This window comes from Lepisma saccharinum, chromosome 20, assembly GCF_977018435.1.
Source record: "Lepisma saccharinum chromosome 20, izLepSacc3.1, whole genome shotgun sequence".
NCBI classification, from domain to species: domain Eukaryota; kingdom Metazoa; phylum Arthropoda; class Insecta; order Zygentoma; family Lepismatidae; genus Lepisma; species Lepisma saccharinum.
Window position 1 is genome coordinate 64,606,256 of NC_139248.1, and position 26,849 is coordinate 64,633,104.

General features: G+C 38.6%; 1 protein-coding gene across 2 annotated transcripts in view; it reads left to right on the forward strand.

Annotated features, from left to right (window-relative positions):
• The window catches only part of EMC1 (ER membrane protein complex subunit 1), a 69,487-nt gene that overhangs the window by 23,714 nt on the left and 18,924 nt on the right, over window positions 1-26,849 (forward strand). Inside the window, exons 7-12 of one of the 2 annotated variants that reach the window (XM_083141544.1) lie at window positions 6,037-6,153; window positions 9,100-9,117; window positions 13,513-13,688; window positions 15,128-15,298; window positions 17,982-18,266; window positions 25,865-26,060. In XM_083141544.1, the coding sequence (XP_082997670.1) occupies window positions 6,037-6,153; window positions 9,100-9,117; window positions 13,513-13,688; window positions 15,128-15,298; window positions 17,982-18,266; window positions 25,865-26,060 (963 nt within the window). The remainder of the gene's footprint in view (window positions 1-6,036; window positions 6,154-9,099; window positions 9,118-13,512; window positions 13,689-15,127; window positions 15,299-17,981; window positions 18,267-25,864; window positions 26,061-26,849) is intronic. The other variant, XM_083141545.1, reaches the window with a different exon arrangement.

A 26,849-nucleotide genomic window follows, 5' to 3' on the forward strand; every position in this document is an offset into this window, starting at 1 on the left:
CACCTAAACATTTCCTTAATGTGGTCCCAAATTGAAAAATTGTTTTTTTTTCTCTCGCAGATTCTTTAAAAGGTGTAGGCACAGTATTGTCTACAACGTATGAATCTCTTGCAAGCCTCATAATAGCCCCTTTATCAAAATAGTTTATTATAACTTTTCTTGCATGTTTTCTCCATTTCTCAGGAGTTGAAAACTTTCCTGTAATTTCACAAAATTCCATTTTAATCATTTTAAGAGTAGCCAGCAGCTCTCTTTTTTTGGTTTACTTCAATGACATCGGTGGTTTTGAATTGATTGATTTTATTTACTTTATTTCGCTTTTCTGCCAAGATGATGATGATTTATTACATTGATGAAGGGACACTTAAAAAAATACCATCCACAGCCAACAAGAATCCTTGTAAACTCTTCTTTCCTCTCCCATTCGTTCACATGGCCTGCCCACATAAGTCTTCTTCATTTGACTATTCTGATAATATCTTTACATGAATGCAAATTATACAGTTCTAAATTATGTAACCTTCTCCACTCACCTGTCACCTCATTCCTTTTATGTCCAAATAAAGTGGGATCCACACCACTATGTGCTTTCACCAGGTATTGAACCTAGCACCCCTTGATTACAAGGTGACTATGTTTCCACTGTGCCTTTGGATAGGGCCAAGACTAACGGTTGGTGTGAATAGTATTGTTGTTTGAAAGTTTGTGAGTGAGTTTTATGATGTATGAACCTGTTAATGTCATTTGTATGTGGTGGAAAAAGATTTGCAAAGTTTGTTTTTTTAAAGTTCACTTTATGCCCAGATAGGCTGATCTGAACAACCAAACCTACAGTTTAAAATGGGATCTAAATGTGATAAATATTAAATATTGTTTGAAATGGCGGTGACTTTATTGGCAGTAATTATTTAGTACAGGGTGATTCCCTTGCTAGGGGCCCCAAACTTTTGTCTATAAAACTGCCATTTACTTAAAGTTTGTATTGAAAATTTGTATGCACATACCTTGAACAATGTAAAACAGGTTCTGCTCATATCCAATGCTGAAAATGGTCCCCTTCCACATGCAAGCACTCTTGTACACGTCTCTCCAAATTGTGGAATACTTTTCTTAAACTGGCGTCGGTAATGGCTTCAATCTCTTGAAGTATAGCTTCTTTCAGGGCTGCGATTGTGCGGGGTTAATTTCTGTATACTTTTCCCTTCAATAAGCCCCAAGGAAAGTAGAGTGGGGTGAGATCAGGAGACCTTGGTGGCCAAATTTTTTCAAAAAAACTTTTAATTTCTCTCATGCTGACGTTTGAAGTGAGACATGTCGCACTGTCTTGTTGGAAATATCCATCAGTTAGTTCATCATCTGTTAACTGATTGACAAACTCTGTGAATATTCCCAGGTAGACTTCCATGTTAACCGTTTGTTCTCGGCCTCTATACTAGGGCAGTTGTAGTTTCTGGCTCAAACCCCCCACTGTCACCTAACTGTTGTGTCAATGGGGGAAATAGGCAATGTGATTGGTCCCTTGCAACTGTTTCTAGCTTGATTTTGTATCGTGGATTTCATCCCAAAACAACCTGCATTTTTGTTTGGTATACTACACCTATGGTCCCTTTAATTGCCTGAGATGTACTGTTTTCAACAACGGAGAACACCTCATCCAGTCCGTTCGCTCCATATTTTCAAATTTCATGATGCAGGCTGGAATATGGAGGAAATTTGCAAAGACATTGACACCCCTTGCTATTCCATTGCTGCCTTTACCACTCGGATTCATTCAAGGTCTCATAATTCAAGGGTCTCAAACCTTGGTGGAAATTAAGGATCGTTCTTAATAGAAGTTATTTTTAAAGTTACACGAAAGGTTTAAAAGGTATTTTTGAGGTGAAAATAGGGCTTTTAGGCATTTAACCCCTTGAATCCCAGCCTGTAGATAGAGAGCAGGATCCCATGACCATGATACTTCAATAACAGTCTCGGAAATGTTTCTCACATTAATGAAATGGATAACATGATCGTCACTTAGATGTATTTCTTTTAATGCTGACATCCGTACTGCAACACGTAAACTTAGGTCCATTCCAACCAGAGGCATTCGTACATTTTCTTGGCAATTACCATGCAAGAATATTTCCTTGTCGGCCAATAGTACCAGCTACGTACAGGCCGTACGTAGTGGTAGGAGAGCATGCAGGCTCGACCACATACGTAGTGGTAGTCAAGAGGTTAAAGGAGTTTACAGTTCATTTGGGCATTTTAGGTTCCATAACATTTCAGTAGAGGGGTGCTGTGTACATAAAATTCAAAGATATTTAAATAGCATACATCTAGAACATAGCAAAGAAAAATAAGTGTGGACCTAGAAATCCAGTCCCTACTCATCATCTTCACGATTAGCCAAAGGTAGCAGAAATGTGAAGTAAAATAAATCGAATGAAATCAAATTGCTAAGTTACTGGCAACACTGCTGAGAGGGAGAAAGAAGGGAGAGAAGCAGCCCAGAATGGGGAGCTGAGGCTTCACCTTCAACCATCATATCTGGCTTAGGAACTAGAAAGTCATTGTTAGAGGCACATATTTTTGGTAAATAAAAAAAGCAAAATTTCCGTATAAAAACGGAGTCAATTTCAGGTTCAAAAGTAGTAAACAAAATAAAATATCGGTGTTATAGCGGTGAAAAATTGGATGAAAAGTGGTATATAAAAAGACATTTTGGTTTTAAAATTGTGAATATAATCCTAAATTTGATTTAAAAACTACACTTATTCCACAGAATTAACATTTCACTTCTAATAGCACATTTATGTAGTTATCAGAGTATTAAGTTTATTTCTGTGTAAAGGAGTCCATTTTTGCTTATCCAATATTAACAGCAGAATTAATAATTTTTCCGGGAATTGCATAACTCTCAGGATAATTCAGACCTCAGAAGGTGTCGCGTCGGTGAATAAACCCTGAATTTCGTGTTTAAGAGTTAATTTCGCTTTTTGCAGTTCATTTCGCATTATTTCGTGACAAAACATGGTCACAAAATGCATCTAACACCTTTCAAACACATGAAAAATTAACACTACAATGTGTTTTTTTAAATTTCGTTTTTTTGTCAAAACCGAAATATGCATGCCCCTAGTCATTGTTCATGTGGGAAAATCTGTCGGTTGGAGCAAGCATTGTGTACATTGTGGTGTAGTGGGGCCTAATTGTAAGTACCACCTGTGTCTACTGTATCTACCGCAGCAGTGTGAGTGTCTTTCTTTCTTCCTCCTCAGCTAAGTCTGAGCATGCAAATGAGGCAGGGGAATTATATTTCCATTTGTGGTGGGGTATGTAGCCAATGTAAATCTACTCAATTAAAATGCAACATTAACACATTGACTGCCACAGAATCCTTAGGGCCATGAAAATAGAATAAAAACTTAAAAAAAAGATCCATTCTAATTTGATGAAAAATTTATCATTATTATTATTTTTTGTTTGTTTTTTGTGCACGAATTATCTATTTTTACACTGCATGCCATGTGAATTTCATGTGACTCACTACATACTTATTGAATTTGTTTCTGGGAATTGAGTCTTCTGTCATTCCACACGTATTTAGCTGTGTCTGGAGTGGGCCTTGGGTGGTTCTGTATGAAAATCCCTGAATCATACCCCTTTGTATGTGCAACATTGTTCGTTGCTGTGAATTATCATATCGGATTACATTCAAAGATTTGCCAAGCAAACAGGCAAGTAAGAGTTCACGAATTTTGCCCAAGTGATCCACTCATCACTTAACATATATTCATATTATGGGAAAGAGAGACGTGGTAATAGGTAATTCAGGTACTCACATTTTCCACAAAGCTGTTTTAAGTAATTTTCTATTAATTTCGGTAGCCACTGCCACCATCCTTGTTGGAATTCGTTGCAACGATACAACAAATTCCAACAAGGATGGTGGCAGTGGCTACCGAAATTAATAGAAAGTTACTTAAAACAGCTTCATGGAAAACGTGAGTACCTGAATTAACATGTATGTTACCGTTACAGCATGGCAGTGTGAGTTGCCTGCGCACCACAGATAAAGATACGTGTGAGTTACATATGCTTCATAAGGCTCTGGGTTCAAAACTAGCATGAATAAAATACAAGTCCCTTGGCAGTTAATGTGTTAACTTAAATTCCTTTATAAACCACACTGCATGATATTTTCTTCTTGCTTAAACGTCACACAATCAATTTAATATTCGATGCCATATCTTCTATACCTTTTTCAGGTCTACATGCTTTGGCTTATTTTCTTCATGCAACAATTTGGTTCAGTATACAGGGTGTCTGGGCTAAATGTATCCAAAACACACACACATATCTCAGAGATACAGCTTAATGAACATTTTTAAAATAATTATGCAAGGGAACTCACCAATTTTTAATAAAGATTAATGAAGTCATGAAAATATGAGCACATTTTGTAGTTCGGGAAATGTTAAAGTGATGCATAACCACTTACCAAGAATTTTCAGGATCTGAGATGTTACTAGAGCAACTGCTTCATCAAGTTCATCAAATCGTCACTCATCTTTTCGATAGCTGAGAGTGACAGGAAACCAAAGTAAAATATACCAAATCAATCAATTGAATTTTGGTAACCAAAGCATTCACTGAACCTTCCATTGTGGTGTCCACATCTCGACTGAGGCAGTTTTTATGCATGCGTGGCTACTGATGATGAGCCTGCACAAGGGACCTCGACAGTGTGACACAACAAATCTTGGAAATACTTCCAATTGACTGAGTGTTAGATTGTACATTTATAGCAAGTGGTTCTCTCATTATGATTTGTTATTTCTAGCTCAGACACCCTGTACTTGCGTGCGTGTTTTTAATTCAGTTTCACATCTGTCTTTAGGTGTATTTTTTAAAAAGTATTTTCCGACACCTTGTGATAGAAGTGAAATCAAATAGGAAAGAAACATACAGGCATACAATGTGAAACTTTACATGTGATATTTTCAAATGATTGTGTATATATAATGTGACTACTCCTTCATTGGAATGTTTCGACATGATTCACAAGCAAAGTTCTTATTGATCTGGGAAGAGCTAGAGAAATCAACCTATGAATCGAATAAGCTCAGAAAGTTATGGAAAATTTGTTTTGTTTTGTATTGTCTGGATTTAGTATTGAACCAGCTTCTCGGTGGGAGATATCTATCCTATGTAGTAAATTGTTTTTACGGTTAATTCTGAACATTGTTGATTAAACTTTAGCCAAGGTCCGTGGCAGAGTGGTTAGCACAGCATGCTACAGTGTCCCGTGTTCAAATCCTGAAACGTTGTGAGTTTCCCTTTATCAATTTGATCAGATTCATCCTCATCTTCGCAATTAGTCAAAAGTAGCAGAAAAGTGAAGTAAAATAAACCAAATCAATCAATCCATCATTTTACATCAAATTCAGGGACTGCTTAAGATTGGCACATTCTAAATTCTGAGCAATGTAAGAATTTTTTCAATCAAAGAAATCCATAGTGTCAATTCAATCTGTGGGCATACTCCCTACCAGTCACAACATTTGAGCACAACATTTCTACATTTTGATTATATACACCACACTGATAAACATGAACAACACCGAAACTGTGAAGAGTCCAACCACTGTGTCTGCCGATACAGATGAGCTGTTAATGAAAAACAGGAGCTCTGTTTTGTTGTAAAATGGACTGCTTATTTTTAGAGATAAAATACATTTAAAAAAAAGATTGTAATTCAAAAAGGAATAAACTTTTTCCTCCATTTTTTTAATAATATCTATTTGAGAAACAAAAAAAGTACCTGTAAAAATGTCTATAAAGTACTTGAAATTTGGTAAGTTGTTTAAGATTAATTTAATTCTAGAAACATTTTCTTTATTTTGATATACTGCTTTGCACAATGACTATACTTTTAAACAGGATAAGTTACACATCAAACAAAATGCATGTAGTGTGATATGTTATAATCATTACTTACGTTTCAGTATAATTTTATTTATGGTAGTACTTTATTGTTCTTTTCCCAAGGGAAAATATTGTGGATTCGCGAGGAAGCATTGTCGTCTGTTGTAGCTGTTGAGATGCTTGACCTTCCAGTATCTGACATGGATGCTGCTATAGAGAAAGGCTTCGACAGCAAGGAAAGTGAGTATACAAATTTTATCATTATTATTTATTTACTTATAGCAGTTATGATAATTTTTGGATATATGTTCAGGTTGCTTTGTGTAACCTCGATGTGAATTTTTGAAACACTTTCAGATCATGAAATGTGACGTACGGCTATAGTTTTGATTTGAGACTTACATTGAACACACTTAATATACTGAAAGGAAATATTTACTTATGCACAAAAATTTTGTGTGTGTGTGTGTGTGTGTGTGTGTTGTCAATTTTGCTGGCCATTGTGATCATTCTCTCAGGAACTTGTACTACGTAGTATATAGAGAGGTGTGCGGGATCCAGAAAAGTTTGATCCATGTGATCGAAAAAGAAGAAAAAAACTTTGGAAAATGGTTTAGTTTTGGAAATTCCAAATGGTCATTTTTAAGTGTGGAACACTAACGCAAAGAAAACTGATGATCCTAACTTATTTTCGGCCTCCCCGATGGTGCAGTGGTATCGTCATTGCCTTGTAATGAAGGGGTCCCAGGTTTGATACCCAGTGGAGGCACATAGTGGTTCGGATCCCATTTTAAACTGTAGGTCCAGTTCCGATTAGACTTACTGTGCATAAAGTGGACTTAAAACAAACTCAATCAATCAATCAAACCTAACTTACTTAAAATGTATAAATAGAACATGATAAGTCATTTTGCAGCATAATTACATTGCCAAGAGCACCAAACCTGGTTCTCCTTATTTACTCATGTAAGCATTTAGGACTGGGATAGAAAAATAGTTGCATAGAAGAATAAATGTACTTAGAAAACTTGTTCAGTATGTTCTTATGCATATGTGCAAAATTATATTCTTTCTAAAAACACATGTGTATCATGATGACATCAGAATTACCCAATTGGAACTTTGGAACTTGGACCTTTGAAGTCCTTGCATTACACATGCTAGCTTTGAAAAGAAGTTCTATTGTGATCAGTATTTTTTCCCCTGATAGTTCTTACATGATGTACACGCAATCCCCTTACTTTGAAATCATGTAACCAGCATGGCAACATATAAATGACTTTAGTTTCTACATTTTGTTGATTTTCACATGATTTTTACAAGAAAGTTACATTCGAAATAGAAGTAGAACATTGTTAACATTATCACTTTCAGCAAGCAATTTATACAACATGGATTATGTTTGCCCTCACAATACATCATTCCAGCTATTTGTAAATTCAAGATAGTGTTGCTGACTGTGCCGTGTCTTTTTATGCTGTTTCTAGTTTGTTTTCATGCAATACTAACCAAAATTTTTACTTTGCTTATATGTGACTTTTTGTAATGTTTGGCAGTGTCTTTTTCTAATGGTACAAAATTACACATTACACCAGAAAACTTGAGATTATTTAATTTTGTACACCTTGGTTGGATTTCTGATGTCATCACATTTAAAAATCTTTCTGGGGATTCATGAAATATTAGTTATTCATAAGTGTGTGCAAGAAAGGCTGGGAGGAAATTAGAAGAGAAGCCAGGACTCTATGACATTTCCAGTGGATAAGGGGAGTAAATTATGGTTATAGACTCCTTTCCAATGCTGTACAAAGTTATAAGCCTACTTTTTTTTTAACTATGCCTTTGACGACAACTTAGTAACTATCACCGAAACTGAGCAAAAAATGTAGACCTGACCAGGACTTGATACTAGATTTCTAGCATACTGTGCTAGTGCCAAAACTACCCAGTCACTGAACCAACCCTAGCTTTACGTACACATTTTTGCTTTTCTGGTAAGATCAGCAGTTGCCATGTGTTTTATAGCATAGATTGGTTACAGAAATGACACCATATGTCAGACACTTAGGCAGGCACGTAGCCAGGGGGAGGGCTAAGGGGGTTGAAGCCTCCCCTTAAAATCCTACGATTATCTAATTTAAATTTTATTGTTATTGTTAATAACAACAGAAATAAAGTTATAACCACAGTAAAAACTGCATTACATCGACAAAGTTTAGTGTGTATAATAGAGGAACCAGGCTATATTTTTATATTCTACCATTTAATCCAAAGAATAAATGGATCCACAGCTTCCAAAACTTATAGTTTTCTTTGTGAGAGGCCACAGAATATAAAATTTATGAGTAAAATTTACCACTAACTGTAAAAGAAACTTTTTTGAACGATTGCATAAAACTTTAGAACATAATACAATAACTATGATTTTCAGTGCACTAACTGTACAAAATTAAGAAAAATAATGGACAACAGTTGTGTTAGATATTCACTGATACAGTGGTTTGAGTGGCAAGATCTCTCGATTTATGTAATAATAACAATAAATTTGGATTGAAATTGGTATATTGTAATAACTTATAATAGTTATTATTGTAAAATAACAATTATTATTGCCATTATTATTTGTACTAATCAAGTTTTATCTATGGCTTGACCCCCTCTCTACAAATATTTCTGGCGACGCCCGTTCTGATAAGAGATGAGGCTCCCCTGAAATAAAATTCTTGCTACTTAGGTTCAAGTCATGGTGAGATTTCCATTTTCACTTGATATCTTCAATTTAAGATTTGCGGACAGTGTCAATTTTTAAAGCAACAAAATAATTATATTTATCATACATCAAATTTAAGCCTTCTTACAATTGGAAAAATATATATAAGAAAGAAATTAGCCATGAATTTATTTGGAAAATCATTGATGGGTGAACTGTTCTATTTTAAAGGTAGTTAGGGAAAAAAAATACCTGATATTAAAGAAGAAAAGAACAGCTTCCATTGGTGCTTTTCCAGATACGTGTGTTGTTGTTTCCTGTTTAACACACATGCATGTATGTTCACACAGTCTGTTTTTCACATACCCAGTAAAAAAAATTGGGTTGAAATTGTTCATGTAAAGTGTTTACTTGATGCCGAGTTGTTTTCTTGATTAAAACATATTTCTTTTTTCATTATTTTATTACACTGGCAGTTGACACAGGAGTGCCAAGTGAGTATTTTGCTATGGTGTGTTTTTTGTGTTCACCGATGCATCATGCACTCCCGCTACCCACGCATTATAGCTTAGTGTGTTGCTTTTGTTTTTTATTATCTAGTGGAGTGCATTATTAATTGCTGTAGAAGAAAACTGATGAAATAAAACAGAATTCATATGGAGCTTTTGTGTGGCACCTCTGTAAAGTTGTGACCAAAATTGTTCTTGCATGTTAGCAGTAGAAATATTTACTTTGCCATGTTGTTATTTCGATTTTTTACACTAATGTATGCAGGGCTGCAGCCAATATAAATTTGAACCAATACCTGTTCCAATTCCAGTATTCTTACTGATTTTCATCGATACTGTTACTGATGCTTGAAATTAAAACAGTTGAAAGTTGTTCAGAATTTTCTCTTCTTACATAAATATATAATATGCCTGTATCAAAGGAATATCAACATACAGTAAACCCCCCCCCCTCCCGAGTTACGTAAGTAATGCCTTCTGTAAACCTTTATGTAACTTGAATTTTACGTAAGTCGAATTTGTAAATTGCTTAAGTGTAACTTTGTAAGAAACTGCAAAATTGAAGGAGGCTTGGGTGCCCCCCTGCCCACCAACCACCCTGTGGAAAGATACATCACTGCCATAATCACCACCATCACTGACAGCTCATTTCTTGACAACCTCCACAAGATAAAGCCCTTCAAGATCTCCGCCAGAACTGCCACATCAAAATCCTCCCAGCTGACAAGGAGTCCACCATGGTGCTCTTGAACTCTCAAGATTATCTGGCGGAAGCCACTCGACAGCTGGCTGACTCCTCCACCCCTACAAAACCACCACGGTTGAACTTTCAGCCACACACCTCGACAGAATCCAGGACTTTATCCACACCCGAGGCCCCCCTGAAGGCCTGACAGCCTCCACCATATCCATGCTCATCCCAGACAACCCCCCGCTCTCCCACTTTTTACCTACTGCCCCAAATCCATAAACCTGGCAACCCTGGTAGACCAATCGTGTCCAGTTACCACTCACCTTCTGAAAGAATTTTAGCCTTTGTCGACTCCCACCTCCAGCTTCTTGTTAAAGCTTTGCCCTCCTACCTCCAGGACACCAATCACTTCCTTCAGAAAATCAAGACACTCCCACCATTACCTGCTAACACCATCCTTGCCACCATCAATGTTACTACTCTCTACACCAACATACTTCACTCCCATGGCCTCCGCTCCATAGAATCCTTCCTCAACAACAAACCAAAACCCCATAACCCCAGCACTAATTTCCTGACCCATCTAGCTCACCTTGTCCTCACGTGCAACAACTTCACCTTCGAGGACAAGCACTATCTCCAAATCCGGGGCACAGCCATGGGTACCAGAATGGCCCCATCCTATGCCAAACTGTTCATGGGCAAACTTGAAAAAGAGTTCCTGGAGACCCAATCTCTCAAACCTCTCCTCTGACGCTGTTTCATCGATGACATCTTTATGCTTTGGACACATGAAGAACCTTCCCTGACCACCTTCCTAGACAAACTTAACCACTTCAGCTCCATCAATTTCACCTGGACGCACTCCACCAACCAAAACACCTTCCTGGATGTGGATGTGCACATGAAGGAAGGACATTTGGAAACCTCCATCCACATCAAACCTACCAACCATATGCAATACCTACACTTCTCCAGCTCCCATCCGTTCCACACCAAGAAAGCCATCCCATTCTCCCTGGCCCTCAGAGGTCAACGCCTCAACACCTCAGCCACCTCCTGACAGAACTATAACCTCCGCTTACAACAAGCCTTGACCAACCGTGGATATCCTTCCACCCTGGTTACCAAACAAATAACCCGAACTGCTTCATACACCTCCACCAAGAAACCTGCCACCAATCCCCCTGCACTTGTCATCCAGTATCACCCCCACCTCAACAAAATCAGACACACACTACGTTCCCTCCTTCCCATCCTGCACAGTTATCCTGAGACCAGAAACATCTTCCCCGACAAGCCCAGAGTTGTTTTCAAACGCCCTCCCAATCTCCAAAACATCCTGGTCCACCAGAATCCACCTACTCACAATCTGCTCGCCCCCGCCCACAAATGCAACCGCCCAAGGTGCAAAACCTGCCCCATATTTGTCACTTCCCAGATCCACACTGCCACCTGCAAAATCCATCCTCTATCCCAAGGGAACCTGCTACAGGTCTAACCTCATTTATATCCTCACCTGCAACATCTGTGGGAGCTTCTACCTGGGGGAAATATCCACAGCCCTCAACCTCCGCATCAACAACCACTTCTCCTCCATCCAAAACCTGGACTTTGCTGTTGCCATTCACACCAATCACCACAATATTTCTCCCCTGTGCTTTGCACCATGCCATGAAGGTATATAGGGGTGTGGAGTTAGGGCCCCACACTTTCTTGATCACATAAGAGAGCAAAGAGACTTCAGGGTAGCCAGGGGTAGTGTAGGATTCTCTCAGGAGTTCAATTTTGGTGCAAAATTATGATTTATGATTTTTCATGTAAGTGTATTACAAAATTTCAACCTACTAGTGTTTCCAACTAAGGAATTATGCCCCTAAAATGACACCTTTTCACGTAACCCATATAATCGCCAGCCCCAAACCCATCAAATGCTGCACTTGACTCATATTGGTTGCAAATGGCAGAGTAACATTCATTTGTTGAAAATTTCTTACACAGTTTTCTCATTAAAAAGTGCATTTATGGAAAAAAATTAACACTGACTTCCACCAGTTATTAATTTATAGAATTTTCTATACGGTGTAAACTGATAATGTTAAGCATTGAAAAATATCCCAGAAAACCCGGTATGAATTTCTCTTACGCTTTTAATGTTACAGGCGACCAAAATGTGAGTTGTGCGACTTCTGAAACTCTCTGTACAAGTGCCGATTTCCGTACAAGTGGTTAGCACAGCCAGGGGTCTTGGGTTTGAATCCCATCCTGGACATGGTTGTTCTTTGTGAGTGTCCTTTAATCAATTTGGAGCTGTGGTAGCTCAGGCATTAGGCTATCTGACTACCATGCGAGAGACCTGGGTTCAATCCCGGCAGGGGAGAACATGGATGTTTTCCACCTGTTTAAGCTGCTGCGGCACCTACCCAGTGTCGTATAAAGAGGGTACCTGGAGGAAACTCTGGGGGGTATAGGCGGCCAGGGGTATGGTGCTGATCACATCACTCCCACCTTTGGCTGTGATCAAAAAATTGTGGGGCCCTAACTCCACATCCCCTATACGCCTTCATGGTGTGGTGCAAAGCACAGGGGAGCACACTTTACTTTCATTAATTTCAACATATTGCCACTCACCTTCATCGTCGCAATTAGTCAAAAGTGTCAGAAAAGTGACACTAAATAATAGAAATGAAATCAAACATACATACCAGAGACATCTAGTAAATTAGCCTGAAATCAAGAGACACAACTATGGGCAAGAATCATCATATACTTTGTTATGAATACTAATCAATCGGCTGTGAATGATGTCAGAATCACCAAAATCAACAAGCAAATAAAGTAATTTTTGCAAGACACTCAGAATTATTATATATTTGAGTAAGAAGATAATTCATCTGTATTAATGCAATGAATTTCAATTTGTTCAGAATATAAAATATTAATGTATACGTATTCCATTGCAAGTATATCACATCAATTCATCAGCAATACAATTTTTTTGCAGTTGTATATTTTAGTTGTACTTTAATTTCCAATAGAAACTTAACTTATTCCAACCCACCAGACTTTTAAAACCTGTGCTATGAAATGTTAGTGTGTGTGTGTGAAGTAGTGTTTAGAACTTGAAGTGTACCACCATTTTAGGAAATGTCCATGCATGATTGATTGAAAAAAACTGTTTAGAAAATAGTTTTAAATAAGTAATAAAAATGTAGAGGAGAGAAGGTAACAAACTCAATTAAATGAAATATTGAATTCAGTTATAATAAATGTGTTGAACCTATACAGTTTTATAAAGTTACGATTACATGTATAAACATATATTGTACTAAAATAATTCTTGATGCTTCCCGGTGGCGAATAATGAAGAGGTTTTCTCGGGCAATCAGCCAAGTGATTTCCGGATAGGCTTCTGAGCTTTCGAGATGATGCTCTTCAATCCCTGAAAATGAGAGTGACGTTAGCTCTCGAAAGCTCGGAAGGCTATTCAGAAATCATTTGGCTGATTGCATGAGAAAACCTCTTCGTCATACTATTTTGTTATGGAAAAGGAGATCTTTAGTTGTATAACATTTTTTTATACATGGGATTCGATTTTGTATAAAGTTCATGTTCCTACGTATGACATAATTTAGATGCATATGAACACAACCATCGTGACTTTCATTGGAAAACAATTTTCTTTTTAGCTGGAATTCTTGGACCATTTGTTCGCCGTATCAGCACCCAGTTGCTGCAATTTCGGTCGTTGGTGCTGGCTGTGCTGGGACTTGGCGAACCTCCTTCTGCTAGTCAGAGAGCAGGACTCATCAGAGATGAGTTTGGATTGCACAAAATGATAGTTGCAGCAACAGCTGCAGGCAAGGTAAGGATGTTCATTTAAGTCACTACATGCATTTTTTGGCTGTATAGTTTAACTGCATGGTTTCCTCAGCTTACACATGATATTGCCTGTATGTTTTCGAGGGCTGACCCTATACTGATGCCGATGTATCGGTACCAGGTAATACCAGTGGTATTGTTAGAGACATTGAATTTTCGCGATGTGCGAAATCGCGAAATGTGAAAAAAAGATGCAATTTTGAACATTCTGCACGTAACTACACCCCCAATGATGAAATATGCATGAGTTTCATTTGCGAAGTAATGCGAAATGTGTGCTTTTCCACGAAATGAACGGTTTTTCACGAAATAACCTTGAAATATCATCAAATTCAGTAGAAAACATGCAAAAACCGGCAATCGAGGTTGTGCGTGGAAACTGTCGATTTGTAACGAAACATTTGCTTAAAGTTTCCTACCACTTGCAGCTGAAGAACGTTTTATCTTCGATCACATCAGGAAGACGCTGCAAATTTGGATTTCCCATGCACATAATCTCAGTTCGAAAACTTCGCTCTCTGTCAAGCTGCATTCCTTTCTTCCCCCGAATGTCTACTCAACTTCCAGTTTCATTGAACTTGCTAGCTGTAGCAGCGATAAGATTAGTCTGTTCCCGCACATCAAGGGAAACAATGGTGTCATTTGTGTTCAGTCATGAATGAATTTTGTTTATCATCATGTGATTTTCAACATGTGTTTGTGTATGTGCAGTAGTGATTATTTTATTTGTTGGACAGCAAGGATATCCTTCAAATACATACAATGAATAAATCACTTGAGATATGCAATTTAGAAATGAAGTGATTTTGTGTTGATGTTTTCTTTTTGGTTGGACAGCTAAGTACTTGTGTATGTGTACAGTATATAAAAATGAAGTAGTTTATCAATTTATAGCTCTTTTGTATGTTGTTTCCTCTCATAATGTAAAAGTGTGTGCCATTTTTTTTCACCGCTGGTATATACCGCTGATCTAACATTTTATTTACCACTCTCCTCAGTTTTTATTTACCATAAATTTGTCTCCCTAGGCATTGGTATTGGAAAGTATTATTTGGGATTTATTTACCGATACTGACTGACACATTTCTGGCATTTGGTCTTTTGTGGGGAGCGCAAAAATTCTGCATGCCACTTTCACAGGGTCTGATTATCTTGGAAATTATGTGAAATTTGAATATTCTACTTATTTTACACCAATTTTGTGTGTGATACATAACAGATATTTTAAAATTCTGATTTAATTCTTGAATATTTTGAAGGAATATTTATAAATTGATGCTTATAATTGGAGTGAAATTCTCACCCACTAATATTAATCGAAAACAATTTTCATTAATGTGTGCAAGAAATTATCCATCTACTAAAATCTTTTTTTTTTTAATGTGTTTGATTTTTTGATCATGGTCATATTTTTTCATGTAGGTATTTGGAATAGATAACAGGGATGGGAGAATCATTTGGCAGCACAGATTAAAAGATGCAGCTCCGTTTCCAATGAGAGGATCTGGCAACGATCAGTTCATCCTTTTTGTGCAGAGAACTTCTAGTCATTATCCATACCCAGCTCAATGTGCACTACTGGCCAAGGATAAGGTAAGAGATTAAGTAAAGTGCTGTTTTTCATGTGTTAATGTTGCTTGTAGTAAGGACAGAACAGTATGTTGTGTTTCGCTTGCTCTTGACAACTCGTGTATAGCCATGAACAAAGTACAGACGGAATTTTTGTGCAAGTTGTAACCAGAGTAATGTGAAAAATTAGTGTTAACAACCCATACTATGGGAATGCGAGATGCGTTAATAGATAATTAAGGTGCGTTAATAGATAATTAAGGTACTCACGTTTTCCGTGAAGCTGTTTTACATTATGTTCTATTAGTTTCGGTGGCCACTGCCACCATCCTCGTTGGAATTGGTTGTGTTGTTGCTTGGCACGTTTCTGTTGTTTTTCCTGAATCACCGCTAGGTGTGCTGCTGTCGCTTGTGTGTCTGCGTATATGTCGTCTGCTGTTCACCGGTGTTAATTGCTGCAGTAACGGAAGCCAGGCGTGGTGTGCCTGACCACTATCTATATTCAGTTCATAGTTGTAGTGCATGATGGCGTGTGTTTCTTTGAATTTTGTGTCTATGAGAGTGTGTGCTTTGTATTTGACATGTACTTTCTCAATTTTATGGTTATGGAATTTGATATGCTGGCAAGTCTGGTGGTGGGTTGGGCAGTTTTTGCATTTGATAGGTGCTGCTGAATTCTCGCACTGATGGGCCTGGTGGATCTGCTGATGTAATGAGCCTTGCACTCGCATTCAGCATCATAGACACCTGGGTTGTTTAAGGGGGAGAGGAAGTATCGTTTATTTAGTTAGTCAGCTATTTTGGAGGTTTGTTTGTGTGCTATTTGGATGTTGTAGGGGTGGAGGGCTTTGGTAAGGTGGTTGGATGTGGTAGGATGGTAGGGAAAGGCAAACCACTTGGTTTTGCTACTGGGTTCTGGTTGCGATGGTGGAGCGGGTTGTGTTGATGGTGCAGGTTGTCTGACTTGGATTTCAGCTTTGCTGCACCATGTGGAAAGTTGACATTCAGTATATCCATGTTTTAGTGCCAGTTCCGTGATGGTTGCTATCTCGTCCCTTAGGTCTTTTTTTTTTACCCCCCTCTCACCCCCATGCCGATAGGTGATGAACTTGGAGTTGAACCGCATTGGGAGTGTCACGAAAACTATGGATTCCATTCGCAAAACAGCACACTATCGTTGTGCAGATTGCATAGTCACGGATGTCTGTTTGTGCGGAATTTATATCGGTGGTTCTCTATTATTTTTACATATCCCCCTTCCCCTAGGGGTGCCAGGGGTGTCTTACCGCTACAGTATTTATTTCCAGGTTGCAAGTGATACGTGTACCAAATTTGGTTCAAATCGATCCAGGAGTTTGAGAGTTATTGCTGAACAAACATACATTTTTATATATATATAGAGATTTGCATTACATTGTTCCTCATTGGACAATGAGGTGCTATTAGAGCAACATATTTTTTCCCTGGATTTTATATTTTCTTGCATTTTAAGATTTTTGATGTTGGTCCTCCTGAAAATAGAGGGTCTTCTTGTACTGCTTATTTCAATTATTAGTGCCTATAAGTCTAAAATGTATGAATAGGGACAAAATAATGTTCTGACCGTGTGTTGATGTTCTGCAGTGGAGGTTTTCTCCACAAGCAGATTAAGGGATTCCTAGTCCTGCTTGGGCCTGCAATTTATCTTACGTGTCTATGTAGTAAATCTTCTGTGTTAAGGTAATACATAATTTGAAATATGTGAACAAGTCATGGGTTTTTGTCAGAACGAGTGAAAACTAGGGATGGAAATTTGATATCGCAATATATCGTCAAAGATGATATGATACAATGTTTTTTTTCCATATCTTGATATCGACAATATGCTGTATCCACAATATATATTTAGTCTGAGGAAAACCCTGATAGAGGTTAGAAATGTTTCATGTAAAGTGTTTTTAATTCTTAATAAACTGCCTTGGTCAGCAACTTTAGTGTTTTTAAATTGTAGCTTTTTATTTTATTTCATTATGCTCGATACTCGGTGGAGGCCTATAGTGGTTTGGATCCCACTTTAAACTGTAGATCCAGTTCATCTTAGCCTATGTGTGCACAAAGTGGAATTAAAACAACTCAACAACATTATATGCTAAGGAATTAAACATGCTCCAAAATCCAATATTCTTAAGTTTTAGGCTTAGAAAAAATTTACCATATTTACGCATGTATACCTTTTCCAAAATTTTATCCAAAAAAAAATATCTGTGGTGTGTGTTATACCTGCAATAATTGTGACAGCTACTTGAAAATGGATGTTTCTCATTATTTTTTACCTTCATTTGGAACATTGTCCATCACTGATCAAAGTGGCATGTTTCTGATGGGAGATTGAGCATGCACCTACCATCATATGGGAGCTGTCACATTGGTATTTGTCATGCGAGAAGTAATTGAAAATATTTTCCTCAAAAATCCAAACTCTGAAACTGTCAGGAACAAGTTTAGGCCATGTGACCGACAATTTAAAATACTAATTTAAAAGCACAATGTATGTTTGGCAGAAAAGTGTACTAAAATTAAAGTGTAAATTTTGGGAAAAGTAACACTGAAAAGAAAGACAATTTTGAGGAAAAAAAGAGCATAAGAAAGATTGAGGTTCTTACTACTAATGAGTAAAGTCACAAGAATAATTTAATTTTCACGCATCTCTTCTTTTAATCCACTTCAGGTGACAGAAGAAGGAATCATCTTTGTATTCAATCCAATAACTGGTCAACTGTTGGACGGACTCTTAAAACTCAGATATAAAGTGAAGCAGACAACATTGATGTATCACAGCAATGACCTGTTCTTAAGAGGAATTCTTTTACTGGATGACAAGAATCAACTTCATGTGTACCCTGAATCAACAAAATCTGTTGCTGCTAGCTATGCATCAAAACTGTTCATGTTTACAGCTGATCCTGACAAGGGGATACTGAACGGCTACTCGTTGGCATTCAGTACTGAAGAGGTAGGTTTCTAAGTTGTGGAAACTGTGGTTTGGTAGCTCATCAGTAGAGCATTATTCTGTGCCAATGCTTTACCATTGAGCCAAGTAGGAAGAGTGCATTGATGTTCACATGTTCTAGGCCACCAAGTGGCGAATGGACATAAAACTTACACAGAGGTCTAACTGTAAACATTTACATGGAAACTGGAGGATAGCTTGATAGGCCAATGGTAGAACATTGACATGGAATGCCAAATGGGGATCCCCAATGGCATAGTGGTAGCATTGTTGCCTTGTAATCAAGGGGTTCCGGGTTCAATACCTGGCGGAGGCACATAGTGGTTCGGATCCCACTTTTAACTGTAGGTCCAGTGCCGATTAGCCTTACTGTGCGTAAAGTGGACTTAACTCTTTCGCTGCGGTCGTCGCATTTATGCACAGCACGCCAGGTGCCTTGCTCCGTGGAAGTCGCATTATTGCGAGTTCATACTTCCACTCGCTGCGGGTGTCGCATTTACGCAGTACGTCGCTTTTAGTAGCCTTCTGACATCTGTTGATAGTATTTGGAACTATTTGAACTTGTAGTTTTGTTTTTATCCATATGATGTCGCTAATTACGTGCCTCTGTGACAGTCAGATTTACCGTCATTATTATTATTATCATTATTATTCATGTATGTAGCGGTAAAAAGACGTGTTGATTCAAAGTGTTGAGTGTTTTAATTTATAAGATTACATATTTGATTTTTGCCAAGCCGACGGGAGGAACGAGAGGTTCGCGTGTGTTAAGGGTGAGCACCTGAAGGGTCACGCTATGCGTGTAAAGCTTAGGAAATTCGACCGTAATGACAAACATTTAAATATCTCGGTTTCCAACGGTCAGATTCGTGTGAAACTTATACCAGCGCAGCGGCATATGTGCAAGGACAGATGTGTGGAGTTTCGTCACGATCAAGCGACAATTACGGACGCCAGATCAAATCGGTTCTAATTGATCAGTTTTGTGGACAGCGATTGCAATTGAGCTATGGGCGACAGCCAGGCGGAAGCTTTATCCGTCTGAGTAAACTTCGGACACGGTCCGTCCTAGTTTGGAGACAATAGAGCGTGGTGGAATAACCTCTGCGGAAGCGTCACTCCAACGTGCGCCTAGCGTCCTTTTTCGAAATCCAAATAAAACGAAGGACATGGTTTTTTCGATACACAGTCTTACCGCGATCCTTGTAGTGAGAGCAGCTCCGTGCTAACTCTCCATATACAGTTTTGCCACGATTCTTGGAACGAGAGCACCTTCGCGCTACCTTTCGTGTACAGTGGACTTTGTTGTGTTGTGCGAACACCAGTGTGTGTGATAGGCAGTAAGTCTACACGAGTGCGCCTACCTCAACCGCTGGGGGAAGTTGAAGCGAAACCGTGTTTCCGTGATTACCTTACGCCATTTATAATTTTTGAGAAACAAGGAACACCGGAAACTATGGCGGGCTAGAGGAAGAAAGGAGATGAGGGCGTTATGTCGATTCGCCCGACGTCAGAAGAAACTACGCCGATGATGCCTATCCGCCGCCATGGAGAGAGAGAGAACGTCGAACGCCGCCCTATTGATACGCCGACGACGCCTACCATCCGCCACATTGACACCCCGACGACGCCTACCAGCCGCGACAGAGGGACGTAGAGAGAGATGTTGACGCCCCGACGACGCCGACGATGCCTACCACGACCGCTCAGATGCGACGTCCGAACCGCGCCATACCACGGAGATCCACCGATCCCGAGAGGAAGAGGAGCCGGGGAACTAGGTGTTTGAATCCTTTTCGCATCTTCATCGTCGCGACCAAAGAAACCTTTCGCGTGGATACTATGTGTTTTCAATCGCCCATAAAGACGCCAGGATGGACACCGGAAGCTGAGAGATGGTAAAGTATTCATCTGTGTGAACCTTAACACGTGACGGCCCGATTGATTTAGAGAACGCCCTTGAAATTCGTCGACATTTTGAAAACGCCCACTCAACTCGAACTTCATACCAAACTCCCGTCGCGCTTGTCATTTGTAATCTATTCGTCTCAGGTCAATTTTTCTTATTCCTTGTGATATTTTTTTAATGGTCTTAAATTTATTGTTGTTTGTGCTCCTTTGTATTTGTTTAAAGTGCGTACTATTAGAGTAAAGCGCCGCCCACTTAATTGTTTAATCTACTGGAGGTTTGTTCATTTTTTATGTGTCAATGCTAGCTATGTCAGGCCGCATGTGTGATTATTTAGTAAAAGTATTTGCCTGGTAATGTGAATTGCTCGTCGCGGCGAAGTGTTTAAGTCCCGCCTGCTAGAGAGTATATGTGTGCGTCACTCAACGGAGGTTATTTGTTATGTTTGAACCACGTGAGGTCTTGTAAAAGGAAAACGTCCGCCCACGTGAATGTAATTGCCGTTGAGACGCCTTTGTTTATACTGATCAAGTAATGTATTGTCACCGCGCCGACTAGTTTCTTTTTTAAAAACAAAAGGTGAACTTAAGTAAGGGCTGGCTAGGATTTAAGTAGCACTGGAGCAAAAAAATCACAAATGACCTGATTAGACAAAAAGTAAGATAAAATTAATTGAGAATGCAATAATTAGGGCTTGTCGTCATAAAACCTGTACATGTCATGTATAATTTCTTGTGTCGATGACCCCATGAGGATTGAATCTGAGAGAGAATGTGAGAGTGCAAGTGTGGGGACCTGTAATAATTCCATTTTTGTTGGTTATGAATAGAATATACTTTTTATTTTCATGTTAATTTTGGGCTATATCATTTTCGTATGCATGTCGCTACCCGTGATTTTCAGGTAGGCAGCTAGCCGCTTCCCGGCTACAGGTAAAGAGGTGGTAATTTGAAAGTACATATGTCTTTGTGTTTATTCGATATGGCTTATCACTATGCACTGTCGGTCACCGGTTCCTACACACGAACTTAACCTGGACCGTAACGCTATTTCGCTTGTCCGAGGGAGATTTTGCCGCCTCTATCTAGGTAGTGGTTGCATTTGTTTTCCCGGGCAAGGGAGGGCGTAGCATACACCTCCGTTTAGAATTCTTTGACATAGGAGCGTTGAGTGCTCTGACATGTCAGTTTCAAATGCATGTTCGAATGTAAACAACATGGCTTCGTCAAGTCGTCAACACTTGTCTGATAATGATGTTACTCAACTGTTATTTACCGACTCAGAACCAGAAGGTGAATTAAGTTGTGATGATAATAGCGACAGTTTTTATGAGACTTCAAGTGGTGACAGTGATTGTGTAGTGTCTGATGAAAAATTTGTACCGCCGTCCGTAACATCATGGAGCAGATGTTGTTTTTTTCAAAATTTCAAAATATCATACCACCAGGGACTACAGAATGGTTTTCCAGTGCAAAGAATGACTTTTGTAAGTTCTCTATAACATATTTTGCAATGTAATTGTGTATAATTATTGTTTCTAAAAAAATTTTTGTAAAATTATTGTTTCTAAAAAAATGTTGTTTTTTTTCAAAATTTCAAATTTTTTCAAAATATCATACTACCAGGGACTACAGAATGGTTTTCAAGCGCAGGGAATGACTTTTGTAAGTTCTCTCTCATATATAATGCAATGTAATTATGAAAACTATTTGTTTATAAAAAAAATATATTTTCAAATTTAATTACGCAGCCAAGGGATATTGTGTGCCAGAGAATTCCGCAGTGAAAGAGTTAAAACACCAAATCAGTCAAATCCAATGGTGCAGTGGTAGCATTGTTGCCTTATAATCTAAAGGGGTCTGGGGTTCGATACCCGGTGGAGGCACATAGTGGTTTGGATCCCACTTTAAACTGTAGTACCAGTCCCAATTAGCCTTACTGTACATAAAGTGGACCAACTCAATGGAATGCCAAAGACCCATGTTCGATTCCTGGTTGAGCCATAATTTTTGCATAACTTTTTTTTTGTTATAATATATATCAGAAAAGTGAAGTAAAATATTAATCAATTCACAAATCAAAATCATTAGTATCAAATCAAAACATTTATGTCATTACATTATGATGCAAAATAAGATCCTTTTAAAACACTAAATTGATTGTATAATAGCATATGTTGGAAAAAGGAAACAAATCGATGCAGAATTTTCTTTTATTATTGTGACTACAGCTTAACCAAGGTAAGAGTGCTTCTGGCAAACTCGTGTACTAAAGTGTACAGTCATTTGATTTCTCCTTTCTCTTTCTCTTCTCTCGTGTCTGTGAGCCCTGTGACTGTATGGTCAAGCTGCATGTTTCATGTGTTATTTTTCTTTTTAAATCAATTTCAGATAAGGCAAATAAAGAAAATGACATATCTGTAGGTGGCTACTGACCAGGAATTCCTTAAATTCTTTGGAATTATGCTTGAATTATTGGCTCCTTGAATTATGCGTGAATTTTTCTCTTTAGACATGAATTTTTTTTTAAAATCCAAATCCCATTGAATTTTGGATATTTATAAATGCCGTGAGGCAAGATTTCACAGTTTAGCTTTTATTTTTATCAAGGAAAGAAAAGAAAGCTGTGTTGAAAATAAAACAGGATCTTCTCAGTCCGTTTACTTTGTTAGTGTTCTTTGTAGAACAATCTATCTAACATGTAGAACAATCTATCTAACAGGTGGAAGATTATTGCAAGATAAGATATCTTGAAGCTGATTAGGTAAATTTGAGTTTGAAATTCTTATACAATTAACAATTTTTCTTATATTAGTATATCCCGTAACATTTGGGACTTTGCTTTGTAGATGTAGATTGAAGTTGAGTATGTGAAATGGGAAATGTAAACTCCGTGCCTTAAATTAAATATTTTAAATATTTTAATGGCACCCACGGACCACAGATTCGTATAGAGGACATCAAAACAAACAACTTTTCTCAGTAACATTTTTCTCGTTGGTGTGTCAATTCGACGCTACAGCCGTTCAAAAAAGACTGTTTTGCCGCCTGGATGCTGGCAACCCAACACATTTGATTGTATCTGTGACGTAATTTCTTGCGGTGAAACAGAGCATGGCAGTGTTGCAAGGAACACACAAATTTTGTGAAAAATGACAAACTACCAACCACATTATTAGCTGTATAACGAAGCGAGAAACGCGTCCAGTAGACCGAACATCATAGCCTACCAGCCAGAAGATCAGCAGTCATCTCAGTGGAAGGGATAAGTGAACCAACGATATGAGAAATGGTAAAAAAAAAGTATTAAAAATGAAGTGTCAATATCGAATTTTGTCTCAGCCTACATGTCAAATATCAACAACAATAAATTTAATTGGACTTACAACTTACATGTGGCTGTTTACGCCCAGCTACATGTCAATTATATTTGGAAATCTCGTTGCAAGGTTCATATCTACAGGTTTGTGTCCAGATTCCTTGTGGTACTTTTGTGCTGATGACGGAAGTATCCGAGGTTCACTTTGTTACATTACGGCTAAAACACGTACAACAACAGTAACAATCTAATGATGAATCAGAGAATATACTGCTCTGTTCATAGTTGCAAACTATTACATGTGTATCCAGTGCGTACATATACACAGTCGTCGGAGAGTTTGTTTTACTACTACTTATATCCCTGTATTTTCAATCATTATTGCCACTTGGTTCATAATGCCCTGAATATACATTATATTAGCTATGGGTTGCTTACCTTTGGAATCTTGAGTTCTTTCATATCTATTTTGTCATCTGTTCAGTGTGTCACAGGCAATTAGTATCAGAAGGACGAAGAATTGTAGATACCAACTTTGTAACTAGATTTGCAAATATTTGACATGTAAGCTAAGACAAAATTCGATATGACCACTTCCACTTGAATTCTATTTTCTTTCTACCATTTTTCGTGTCATTTGTTTACTTCCTCTTAGATTACAGAACGTGTTTTCTCATTTTGTTTTACGGTACATAATGTGGCTGATTGTAGCTATGTCATTTTCCACAGAACATGTGTGTTTCTGGAAACCTTGGAACGCATCGTTTCACAACGGGATATAACGTCACAAATGCAATCAAATGTTGTGCGTGGTTGCCAGCATTCATGTGGCAAAACGGGCTTTTTTGAATGATTGTAGCACCGAAATGAAGCACCAACGAGAAAATTGTTACTGAGAAAAGTTGTTTGTTTTGATGTCCTCTATACGTTTCCGTGGTCTGTGGGTGCCATTAAAATGACACCCTGTATGTATGTATGTGTGTGTTTCAACGACTGCTTCCGGGTAGCGATCATCCACCTCCTACCCCAACCAGCCAATACCTCTGTTCGCAAAAGATGGGAGAGGGCCTATATATCGGCCATGAGTGCAACCACTCCACCTGGCCTGAACAAGGCCACCCAGTAATGCCCAACCCTCACCCACCCTCCCGCCCTCCCTCCCAACTCATCCTACACACTCACAGTTTACGACGAGCCTGGTGACGAAACAGTGTTTTTTTCGTTCTACGCACCGCTTCTTCTTCAATGGGGACCTGGCAACTCTGCAGGACCCCAACTTCCGGTTCCGTCTTCTGTTTCTTCTCACACCGATGATGCTATAAATTAGCGAAAATTCTGAATTTTCCTACTGTCCGGTGAGTGTTTCCTTTTACCTTATTTGATTTTTACTTAGCCCTTTTGGCCCTCCTTGCTTTTATCCATTATATATATATATACACAAATAATGAAGGAGACAGTAAACACTTACCACACGAATAGAAATAATTCAATATTTCGCGATCTGAGTCGCATTTTCAAGAAGGTAGATAAAAGATCGACGACACTTTGAGTAGAGGCACAGAATACTGACCGTAGCGTCTCTACGGTCAGTGTTGCCAGAAACAGTTGAAAGGAAACACGAAATACTTTAGCCAGTGTTTACTGTAAGGTGGGTGGGTAGTTTCGGGGAGGAGAGGAAAGAGTTACTGGTTGGCTAGGTTGAGTCCGGGGGGTATAGTGGCGTGCATGCCTGCTATATAGGCCCTTTCCCATCGCCTGCGGAAAGATGTGTCAGAGCGGGGGGGTAAAAGGTGGATGATGGCAACACGGAAGCAGTTATTGAAGGTGGTGTTATGGCTGTTGGCATGGATGGCAACTGTGAAATCAGAGTTTTGGGTGGAGGAACGGTGATTATTTATCCTTAGATTCAAGGGGGTGGAGGTTTCGCCTAGGTAGAAGTTGCCGCAGATTTGACAGATGAGGGTGTAAATTAGGTTGGATGAGTGGCAGGTGCCCTTAGGGTGAAGGGTGAACTCACCTGCTGCTGTAGGGATCAGGAGTAATTGAATTGAATTAGAATTTTTGGATACATTACAATTGCATAGACCCTTTATATTGTTAATATATTTGTGCGTGTATGTGTGTGAATGGTGAGAGGCGGTAACGTGTAAGGTTGAAATAGGGAAAACATGTACCCCCTTGAAATTTTGGAACGTTTGCTTTGAGAACCAGGAATTACAGTTGAATTCTTTCATGGTCCTAGCGTGGCCACCCTGGTGTTGGAGATAATTCGTAATTTTTTTATTGGCCTCTCTCTCTGCTACATGTATCTGATGTATAAATTATTGTTCTTAAGATTACGTATAAGTTGCACAAAATTTCTTGATTTTTGTAGCGTCTGGTTGCAACTCCTGTTTGGGAAGTGAACCTCTCCCTGGGTTCTCAGAGTATAACATCTGTTGTCGGAAAGAGTTTGGTAGAGAGAGTCCATTCACAAGGAAGAGTGCTCGCAGATCGAAGTGTGCTCTATAAGTACCTGAACCCCAACTTGGTGGCCGTGGTAACGCAGGGTTTTGATCCAGTGCAAAAATGTAAGTATTTCAGATTTTGACTTGAACTTGGAATACTTAAGCATGTTAAAAATGCCCAACTTAAAATCACGTGTCAGCAAAATTGCAGAATCTGACGCAAATATTACTTTAATTTTCTTTTCATGTTAATTGTTTTCTTTATTTCGAAACACAGAAGGAAAATAAATGGAGTAACTGTTGGCTCTAATTTGATACGCTGTCTTTAAAAAGCTTTTTTAAAGTAAGTATCCTTAGGGTCAGGTTTTCAATGTCCTGTTAATCTTTCTGTTAACTAACTGCTAATTGGAGATAACAGCCAGTCTTAACCAGCACCGGGTTTTTCAATGTGAAAGTAACTGCCAATTAACTAACCCATAGTTCGTTCTCCAAATCAGTGTGTTGCCAATTTGGAAGCACGGAAATTACAGGAAATCGATATGCACACCATCTGTTAGTATAGTTTCGAACCGTGTGGACTGGCACATAGCCATGCGTTTAAACATAGAACTACAAGCGCACCGTGCTCGAAAGCACGTTATTGTATTGGAAACGATTAGAGCAATGGCTGCGTATCCATTCTGTATGGATAAATTAACGAAAGCCATCACTACAGATTTGGCTGTCCTCTAATAAAGGTCAATTCCATGTGGGGGGAAATGCTGTTATGAGGCACAAGCACAGATACTTTCTTGTAGAAGAAGTGAAGAACTCGTAAGTTGAAACATTAATAATACCTGTCTGTTGATATAGACACTATTAATATGTAGATGTTGTACATTTGACTGCATGCGTTGTACTTCTCTATGCATG